The sequence below is a fragment of the Xiphias gladius genome, chromosome 20 (genome assembly GCF_016859285.1).
Source record: "Xiphias gladius isolate SHS-SW01 ecotype Sanya breed wild chromosome 20, ASM1685928v1, whole genome shotgun sequence".
NCBI classification, from domain to species: domain Eukaryota; kingdom Metazoa; phylum Chordata; class Actinopteri; order Istiophoriformes; family Xiphiidae; genus Xiphias; species Xiphias gladius.
Genome location: NC_053419.1, coordinates 13,172,800 through 13,182,917, shown reverse-complemented (window position 1 = coordinate 13,182,917; position 10,118 = coordinate 13,172,800). Strand labels below are relative to the sequence as shown.

Sequence of the window (10,118 nt, the reverse complement as noted above, 5' to 3'; positions counted from 1 at the left end):
TAGATGCCTGTATATCTTTTTCTAAGGGTTCTGCAGTAGTTGATCATTTTGGAAGCCTTGAAATGTCCAGAATTTAAAATGAGGTTCGATGTGGGTGTACGATCTATGTTTCGTGCAAAAGATGAAGCTCTGGCACGGTTAAATGGGTTAAAGCAGTCATTTCAGTTATTCACTAATTTCAGTGAGCAGTAATTTGCGATCCTCATACTTCATGTTGAAATAACGTGAAAAATGATCACAATACTCCAAATTTCTGTGCAGTTTTGAAACAGCATCTCTCATCTCCCAGTCACTTAAGCCTGTGTTGGGATATTTGAACTTTCTATGTCTGCACTCCATCGTTCCTGCATGGACAGTGAACAAACAGGTCACAGCCTCTGAATAAATAATACGTTAAGAAAGAAAAAAAAAGACACTAAATTATTCAAACTGCAGCCTGTTTTTGCTAAAAGTGTGTCGTCATCAAGACGGTGGTTGCGGAAGTGGCGAACGCGCAGGAAAAAGGAGGTGTGAGCCCTGGATCTGCTACACAGAAACTCAGGTGGAGATGGACTATTCCGGAACATGATCCTCTGAGATCCATTTCAGTTCCAGCAGCGTCGGCTCATTTCTGTCCCGGGTCCCGGTAAAACTGGACTGGTCCCGCGGGAGCTTTTTGGAGGAATGGGTGCACTGCAGTCTTTACCTGGTCAGCCCGAATACATTGGCCTGGCGGAGAAGACGGGGTGTGAGTAGTAACTGTCGTTGTGTGCATCAGTCTGACAATGTAGGATGAGGGAAAGCCGGAGCTCGCTGTGCCGGACGTGTTTAAAGACATGATCATTATTCGTCATTACTATCTCATCACACACGTCCAGCCTCCCTGTGTCTGAGTGAAAACCAGCCTGTCTGGTGCAGGAGCAATGAATAATTGAAGTTAGTGGGAGTGTAAGTTTCATTGGGTGTGATAGTTGCCTGGGCACAGACAACAGCAAATAAGTAAGTCTTTTTACATAGGACATGAATATCTAAATCCACTTCCTCGAAAGCTCCCAGTAAAACGTGTGAGGGATTAAAGAGCTGTTGCTGTCGGATCCTCAACAAACAAGTTACTTATTGAAAATGTCAAAATGATTAAGGCTTAATTGGTTTGAAGAGTTTTATGACTACTAAGTCTATTTTTGCATGCGCACGAATGAACCTGTGAATTAATCTTGACTCTGAACACAGGCAATTAGTCCCAAGGTTGCTTCTTTCTCTTGTTTTCAGTTTCACTTGAACAGATTGGAGTCCTACATAAAAGATTCAAACAGCTGAGCCACAATGAAGAGACTCTAAGGTAAGTCGATCTTGATTTTGATCATTAATGAAGATCTATTATTTGTAGTGGTGTAATGTGAATCCTTTCGGTGCCATCTGTAGGTTTCTGTTTTCATGTGATTTATGTTTTTTTAAGCAAATGACTTTTCCAAAGAGATTGGTCGACATTATGCCATCTTTCTTAGTAACTGGAAACCTGCCTAACAGGCTACAAGTTGCCACAATCAGCTTGTAGCATGTAATGACAGTAATGTCCTAAATGACACATGTGCCACTCCTTAAAATCCTTTTTACACCCTCAGGAGAGATCACTTCAACGAAATCCCAGATCTTGCATGCAATCCCATCCGTGCACAGATCATAGAGGCTTTCTTTGACAGAAGGTACAGTGACAATACCTAAAGTTCGAAACTTACCCAAACTTATTTGCTTTTGTTTTCAAAGTATCACAAACAGTTCATTCACTATTTCACATGCTGTTGGATTAAATTTAGGCAATTTCATTTAGGTTTGCAGCTAGGACTCCACAGTTGGTACCAGTATATGTGAGGGCTTTTAATTTGCTCTTTGTGTATTTCTATAGAAACCTTCGTCAGGATGGTGAGGGGACGGTTCAGGAGATCGGCTTTGAGGAGTTCCTGGTGGTCATGTCCCATTTCAGGCCCCCGTCTCTGCACATGACAGAGGAACAGCGAGAGAGCGTCCGGAGGGAGAAACTGAGATGTGTGTCTTAAAACAAATCACACGATCACATTCTTGGCATTATCTGTGACTAAGACCCAGCTGTTAAACTGATGGTCGTCGTTTTTCTCTTCAGTTTTATTCAATATGCACGACACAGACAACGATGGGACAATAACCCTCGAGGAATACAGACACGTAAGCCTCTGCTCACTTCTACGGGCATAAAATGCCCCACTAATGCAGTTGTAAACTGTTTAAATGAGCTTTTGTCTGCACATTACCAGTGAAGATTACGGCAATGTCCACTCAAAGTTTAGGGAAATCATGCTGAGTCCCCATGAGTTTATCATGTGGGTTTTACTGTCATGTGCATCTGTGTTTATCTGCGTCATTACATCATTTTCATCTGAATTTGGAAGGTGATTTAAGACGCAGATTTGTCATAGTAGAACAAAGTTATCTGTTGCTGAGAGTCAGCCACCCTCGGGCAACACCCTTAATGGGCAGCTAATGAGGGAGGGGAGAGGGGACGTAATTTCCTCTAGCCTCTGGATATCAGGGACTTGAGTCTCGTAGTCTTTATAGTAATATTATTATATTTCAACTGTTGTTCACATCTGTCCAGGTGGTAGAGGAGCTGTTATCTCGCAGCGGGGCACTGGGGAAGGAAACGGCCAAAAGCATTGCTGATGCAGCCATGTTGGAGGTGGCTAGTATTTCAATGGGTCACATGGTATGTAAGCTATGGTATCTCAAAATAACATAACAGTTTGAATCACTGTTTGTTTGGACAGTGTGAGTAACCTCACCTTTTCTTACACAGGAGCCCGATGAATTCTATGAGGGAATTACATTTGAACACTTCCTCAAGGTTGGCACAAAATTATACACTATGGTATACCCAATGTATTTGCTTAAACTACTTTCTTATCTAAGGAGCATACTTTGATTGTGCATTTAAATATGTGGGTATAGTTGATACGGATCATAGTGAATGAAGTGGTAGGAGTTACAGTTTTAACTGATGTAAAATTATCTTTTGCAGTTGCTGGATGGCTTTGAAATTGAATCAAGAATGAACATTCGCTTTTTGAATATGGACACAACAACCCTGTGCAAGTGAGGTTGGTACTCTAAACTATTCAGTGGCTTTGCGAGGACTCCGAGGATGCATACTAATTGTTTCACTATAACAATAACTATTGCTTTTTTCCTACACCAACTTTTGTCACTTGCATTGACTATATGCCTTACTTGTGCTTGAATAACTATGCAAATCCAAAGAAAATATGCATATTGTGGATATATTAGGAGTAGTTTATTTGACTGTAAGCAATAATGTGAGATAATAATCAACCTGTTAGTAGCTGAACAAAGCAATAATCAAATATCCATGTCTGGAGTAACAGACTATGTACAGTACGACTATGTATGCAAATATAGATTCTAGATGAACCTTTACAAATGTTACTCCATAAATCAATAACTCTCAATAATCAGGGATATAAGGGTTTGTCTTTGAAAGTATCTATATGTGTCTAAAGATAGTAAGACAATAATTTGAAATGCCTTCACTCTTACACTCTGCAGCATATTTAACATGGTGCACGCCCTGCACACTACATTTGCACAATAAAAGACCCCATGAAACAGGTCAAACATGCAGTTCATGATGTGCATTTCTGATAAAAAGGAAATGGGAGTGCTGTCATGCAAGATTAAATGCTTAAAGGCAGAATCCAATTAGTTCTAATTTCAGAGGAGGAGGTGATATACTGCAAGTCGTAATATAAAGTGATTTAGTCAGATCCGTTTTAGCTCCATTCTGCTTCACCATAACTGGAACCATAACTTATTTGTGTGCTCTGTGTTATATAATCTCAATACAATATTTTAGATTTGGAAACTTCTCTTTAACAATGCAGTGAAGTCATAACCCAACATGTGTTGGAGAATATGGAAACTGATTATTAGAGCTCACTTTCAATTACGTTTATTAACAGTTTAAATATTACTTAGCCTTAGTCTTAGCCTTAATAGATCATAAGATCATGAGAGACAATGAAGCTTGATAGTTGAGCATTTTATGTTTGCTCTAAGTACACTTAGCTTTTACAGCTTCATTGTGTCAGAAGTTTCAAGAGCTGTTGTCCGTCCTTTTACTACAAGAACAGTGATCTCGTGTAAGCCTTTTTAAAAAGGCTCAAAATCCTTGACAGCAAAGTGGAAAATGTTTAAAGAAAAAAATCAATATGAAAGCAATGTAAGAATAAATGCAAGTGGATTATAAGTGGGCAGAACCCCTCTCTTACAAATCTTTTTCATTTTATGGAAAGCTGCCATTATTCTCAGATTATCTATACCGGCCTGCACTGACTCCGTAACCTAAAATAGTTTTTTCCTTCAAGACGTTTGTCACAGCTTTTTATTAAGTTACTGTACCGACTGGTTCAGAATCTGTATTGTATGTTAGATTTATGAGTACACTTCATTTGTAACATTTCCTGTACATGCCAAGTGATAGACTGTTAAGAATGCAGGATACCCAGTAGCATTTCCGATGCACTAGTCACTATCCTCAGTCATGGGTGCGTACTGCCCTCTACAGTTCAAAACATATAAAGCATGTCAAGTGATAGTGAACTTGAACCTGATTCACTAATGAAATTTTTATGCAGTTTCGGATCATGTCTAATGTATGATGCAGTGTTTTTTAACATGGTGCATGTTGGGTCACTTTTTTGCAAGATTTAATCAATTTGAAAGATTAGATCTGTCACCTACACATCCATGACATTATATTATTTAGGTTTTTAAAGTGTCCATATTTTTGCAATAAAATATGACATGTAACTGTGGTTCAGATTTTTAATTGTCAGTACTTGTGTTCGTCGCTGGACAGTCACATGGTACAATGATATGTTTTTTCAGTCATGATTTCAGGCAGTCTTCTTGTAGGGAAACATTTCTGCAAATGTGCCTCATGATCCATTATTAAACAGCACGTTCATAAGTATTTTCCATGTATATAAATCCCTAAAACTGTTGAATGTATAACATTTGGTCAACATGATCTTTTTTTTTTTTTTTTTTTAATCTGAGTTTAAATTTAGCTTGAGGTCACTCTATTGTTGCTATCTGTTGTCAAAATTCAGTGCAAACATCTAATAGAATCATAATTGTCTTCATATTGACAGGGGAGTCTTGCATTTAAATAGATTTTAACGCAGCAAATTTTAGTATTGCTGCATGTAGTTTGCATCAAGCTTTACAAAGCGGATTGTATTTTTAATCTCATGTCTAAATAAGGAATGTTTTGTTGCATCTTTCCTTCCTTCACTCAGCAAGCACCCTACAGAAAATTATATTATTGACCTTGGAAACAGTACTTTGACAAAAAAAACGTTGCAGTTTAGCAGACGTCAACACATTCTCATAGTAATGTGCTTTAGATTGATGACAGGTGGGTCAGTGGTTACAGCAACTGCAAAGGTATCCTGGATTCAATCTCCGGCCCTGTCCAGTTCTGTTGGGGTTTGCACGTTTTTCCCTGTGTTGGCGTTGAAATTGTGCAGGTTATTTGTTTTTCAGGCAAAAAAAAGTAATTTACAGTGAGGACTGATGACCGGGTGCCTCTGCATTTTCACAAAAACCTTATCTGCTGGGGTAGACTTCAAACCCCTTTTAGGTCCTGCAAAGCATTAAGTGGGTATTGAAAGTGAATAAATAATGTGGACTGAAGAATTGGTATTGTCCTGAGGTACCCTCTGCGTTTGTGCTTTAAATAAAGAGGCGTTATAACAAGGAACTTGATTCATGACCTAGAGTGAATCCCCCATCTACTTCCAGTTTCCCCTAGAGCTTGTGATCTGACGAAAGTTTAGTTAAGAATTACTTCATTTCAACATAAAATATTTGGTATCTGTGATATATATATATATGTATGTCAGATATATGTCAGATATATATATATGTATATATATATATATATATACACATTTATCAGTTTAAAAAAAGGGGGAATCTGCAGAATTTCACATAAAGACACTTGCATCTCCATCTATATGACGATGCAAGTTTGCACACAGCACACTGTTAACACATACAGTTATCTGACCCACACCCACCCACACCTTGTGACTGGCCAGACAGCCCGCCAGAGTCATGAAATCTTTCCTATCTGATGCAGCCTTATGTTGAACACATGCGTCATTCTGAGCTGATATCAGCTCAGTCAGCGTCTCAGAAGCTTCCTGATTTTCTTTTAACTCCTCTTGATGGACTGATACTGTGCAGAAAACAGCACATGATGCTTCGAGCACAAATTATACTGTTTTTGTATTATTTTAAAAAAAATTTTATTAACAGTGTAAACAGATATAAGGAGACACATGTAAAGCATAAACATCTGTTTTCTTTTTTTCAAGATCATCTTTTTTCCAGACACTCCCATGTTACTGAAATTGTACATTATTGTGGAAACCAAATAAAAGAAATCAAAGATTACAAAGTGCAGCTGCAAACTATCTTTAAATAATTCTGTACGCAGTTAATAAGTTTACAACAGCAAAGTAGAACCTTACATAACATATTATATTAAATATACATAACTTGCATAGAGATAACCTTTATACTCTTCATCTTTTAACAACATTCCTTTTATCAGAAACACAAGAAAATAAATATTAAATACCATAAATAGGCTCCATTACACTGATGTACCAGCCACCTTCATACTCACATTTCTTTTTAAGTCTTTATCAAAACCCAGTGAGTGTAAGTATAGTTGGGCACTGACTGTCCAAGGCCAGCCTTAGGTCATCCTGAGAAGTAGGGTGTTTATTTGTTTCCTCCTCCTGCAGACTTGGCTCCTTAGAGTTTTCAGTTCTTGGGAAACATTTGATAGGAACTCTTTGTAGGTCTTCAGGACCACGCAGCCATAGACCTTCTGCTGGAACACGTTCTGAGGCGGAGGTAGTGTCGTCGGCCCCCCTGCTGGCACTGGCACAGGCAGGTTTGGGAAGAGGCTCTGATAAAATATTTTTACGAGAGCAGCCAGGTTCTTACTGTGACCACTGACGTGGTTGAGCTGGGTCAGCAGTTGGCTCGTGGGTAACTGTAAGTCTGTCTGCTGCTCGTACACCCGTTTCAAATGTGGGAAGAAGGCTTGGAGATGTGTGTAGATGCTCACTATCCTCTCTGAGGGCTCCATGCCAGAGATGTTGGGGTCAGGGATGTTGTTAACTGACACCTTGCAGAAGAGCTCTGACATCTCTCCTTGAGAAGCTTTCTGGAAAAAAAAGAAGGAATAAAAGATAATCAGATTAATTCAGCCACACATCTTAAAGAAGAACATGAAGAGTCGACATATTATGTAATGTCAACATATAGTATGTAAAATACTGAACAAGCACATGGGGATTTAACACAGCAAAATAAGATACAGCACTTTTATATCTGTACTCACGTATGTTTTGATTAGATCGACAGATTCCTTGTGTACGAGTCTGGTGAGATTCGAAGTCCGTTGCAGAGAATTCCCACACTGCTGGTTTCTGCTTGCTGCCGCAGTTCTTGTTGAATCAACAGCCATAACCAGCAGGAAAGAGAGTAATGCTGAGGAGAAAGGAACTGGTCAGTTATGGTTATCCTACATCACATCAATTAGGGGAACTTCATTTTAAAGCCACAAGTCACCAGCAGAAGAGGTACAAAGAGATTGTCCACGAGCAAACATTCTACAAGTGAAAAAAAAAAAAAAGCAACACAAGTCTGCAATGTTATCAGTTCAGACAATTTATACAACAATTTAATGTACTTACAATATGCTCAGATACCATGGTACATTGTCAGTCTCTTTAAATATTAGCCAGATTCTCCAAACAGTTAAAACACTTATTTACTTCATTGATGCAGGAACAAAACTACACTCATGTTAGAAGAAACTGTGAAGCACTAAAAACTGAATTTGAAACTTCAGTCAGTCTTACAGCAGCTGTAAGGCGCCAAAAATAACCAGAACAGCAACAGCATGCATATTGACAGGAAAAAGATGCTAATGTGTTTGTGTTTGCTTTTTGAGATGTCAATAAAAAATAGATGTCATAAAACTTACTTGTTGCTAGTTCCATAAACTGTTGAAAATGCATGCTCTTTACATGACCATTCATTCTCCACTCAGTATCACAGGCAAATTGCGCGGACTTGTCATAATCACACTGCTTTAAAACTTTTTTAAAAGACAGAAACCACACATTTGTCATAGGAGGAAATGACGTGCACTTTGTGAGGCAACCAAATTTCCCAGAATTTCCTCCTTTTTTTCAGATGTGCATTTTTTTTTCTTTCCTCTATATTAAAGTACTGGGTGATGTGCCTACATGCCTGTGCACAGAGCAGGCATGTAGGGAAGTGGTCTAATTATTATGACGTGTGGCCATAGCAAAAAAAAAAAAAAAAAAAATTGATATCACTTTCTTCTTAGTTGTGCATCGAAAAATATACAAAATATACATAATATCTGATGTATATAAATTTCTTGAGGAAAATTAACCTGCTGAAATTACATAACAGCGTCGGACATGCATGAAAATAATTTAAGCGCAGGGGTCCGCCTACCCTTTGACACAGTTCACTGACATGCTTTTTTACTGCCCTCTAGAGAGAGTGGGTGAGAGGGTGAGAACTCAGTGGGTCTGAAAAAGCAAAGGTGAGCTCACCACAATGCACAAAGCTGCATAGTGATGATGTTTCTTAAGCACTTTCTACATTATAAAAGCGGTACCTTTATAAGGTAACTTAAGAAACGTGTAAAGTTCCTTGAATTCAGAAGAAGGCATAAATACTGTAACAATCTAATGTCAGTGAGGGACTTGTGTGGATCTTTCAGTGGCTCCACCGGCTTGCATATGACTTGGATAATACAGCAACGGCACCGCACTCATGCTGTTCTTGGTGCCCAGATGCTACAATGGTTAGTTAACAAGGTTTACCCTAATATAATCAACAGATTCAAAGGAGACTCTTTAGAAAGTGCAAGAAACATTCTTAAAAACTGCAGTGTGCAGCAGTCAGGGGAAGCTGTATTTTGAGGTAAATATTTCCTCCCCTTCTCCTGTTTTTGGTAAACAGTTCCACTGAATTTAATCATTATAATTGTAACAACAACTCCTAAGACTGCTCGTGTTTTTTTGCAGCATTATTTTCATGTGGGCATTGTGCAGGAAGCTGGCAAGGTCACAGGAAAAGCATTTCTCAATCACAAACTTTTAGAAGTGCGTAAAGGGGTGGTTCTGTTTAGCTAAAGTAGGCAATATGTCAGCATAATAAAACTGCATGTTTAAGCTTCTGACTGACGGGGCTCACTGTTCAGGGGATGATTTCATCGTGACATATAATGGTGTTGCTTCCTCCAGTCCAGCGATTTGTTCGGGCAGATAGGGAGGAGGAACTAGAGGAATGTATTAGATAATAAAATAACACAAACTGGGTTTTTCATGTGTTGTCTAATCTCATCATCGTCACCACCATCACTAATTTCAAGAAAAGGTTGGTCACTTCCTATTACATGTTTCAGTCAGCCATTTGCATCACAGGGTTGAGGAGAGGTCAGATTACAGGTGCAATAAACATTTCTATGTGATGGAGCAACAGATTAATTTTGCAGCACAACTGAAACAGCTCACTGAGAGCTCACATAATATCCATGTTTTTTGTGGTGAACGCATCGTGGTGTCAAGCATCTACACTAGGGGCTGTATTGTTATCAAACCACTGACTACTTGAGAAAAGACGGGGAACTCAAAGCACCACAGCCCTACCTCAGCACTACTTTGGGTAAAGGGTAACCACACTTCTGCTATCCTCGGGGCTTTCCAGTTGCCCACGGGGATAATAGAGGGGGTTATGGTTTGGCGGGCAACTGCTCCAGATGGTGCCGCAAACATCTTCAATTCAAGGAAACTACAGTCCGATTCCTGCCAGCATATACAGTACAGATATTCAAAAAAGGAAAGGAAGCTGCTAATCAACACCTAAATAAAGCAAGTTGACCCTGAAATGTAAGGAGGCCGACAGAAGACTGGACGCTTTGCAGTTTAACTTCCCTCTCACCTCTTGTTGCCATTTCAAAATTC

The 10,118-nt window shown here is 39.0% G+C and overlaps 2 protein-coding genes across 3 annotated transcripts; one reads left to right on the top strand and one right to left on the bottom strand.

The window, feature by feature from the left end:
- Window positions 1-488: 488 nt before the first annotated feature.
- On the top strand, window positions 489-4,796 carry tescb (tescalcin b). The gene is made up of 8 exons (XM_040157630.1): window positions 489-727; window positions 1,249-1,318; window positions 1,602-1,682; window positions 1,883-2,022; window positions 2,117-2,178; window positions 2,609-2,716; window positions 2,807-2,854; window positions 3,029-4,796. Exons 1-8 carry the CDS (start codon window positions 664-666, stop codon window positions 3,104-3,106), a joined length of 651 nt encoding a protein of 216 aa, XP_040013564.1. The 5' UTR covers window positions 489-663; the 3' UTR covers window positions 3,107-4,796.
- A 1,534-nt stretch (window positions 4,797-6,330) lies between these two features.
- m17 (IL-6 subfamily cytokine M17) lies at window positions 6,331-8,189 on the bottom strand. 2 transcript variants are annotated; one of them, XM_040157756.1, is made up of 3 exons: window positions 8,099-8,189; window positions 7,451-7,599; window positions 6,331-7,273 (listed from the first exon to the last, which is right to left on the bottom strand). In XM_040157756.1, exons 1-3 carry the CDS (start codon window positions 8,151-8,153, stop codon window positions 6,797-6,799), a joined length of 681 nt encoding a protein of 226 aa, XP_040013690.1. In that variant the 5' UTR covers window positions 8,154-8,189; the 3' UTR covers window positions 6,331-6,796. The 2 variants fall into 2 exon arrangements, with proteins under 2 accessions (XP_040013690.1, XP_040013689.1); XM_040157755.1 differs by having other exon boundaries at window positions 7,451-7,614; window positions 8,099-8,164.
- Between the last annotated feature and the right edge of the window lie 1,929 nt (window positions 8,190-10,118).

Excerpts from the sequence above, each read along its gene's own strand:
- tescb (XM_040157630.1), top strand. The coding sequence starts at position 664 with ATGGGTGCACTGCAGTCTTTACCTGGTCAGCCCGAATACATTGGCCTG. Across the intron at positions 1,683-1,882 it reads GAGGCTTTCTTTGACAGAAG|AAACCTTCGTCAGGATGGTG; the intron begins GTACAGTGACAA and ends GTATTTCTATAG. Across the intron at positions 2,179-2,608 it reads CCCTCGAGGAATACAGACAC|GTGGTAGAGGAGCTGTTATC; the intron begins GTAAGCCTCTGC and ends ACATCTGTCCAG.
- m17 (XM_040157755.1), bottom strand. The coding sequence starts at position 8,153 with ATGAATGGTCATGTAAAGAGCATGCATTTTCAACAGTTTATGGAACTA. Across the intron at positions 7,615-8,098 it reads GTTTATGGAACTAGCAACAA|TTCCTTTCTCCTCAGCATTA; the intron begins GTAAGTTTTATG and ends ATAACTGACCAG. Across the intron at positions 7,274-7,450 it reads TCGATCTAATCAAAACATAC|AAAGCTTCTCAAGGAGAGAT; the intron begins GTGAGTACAGAT and ends TTTTTTTTCCAG.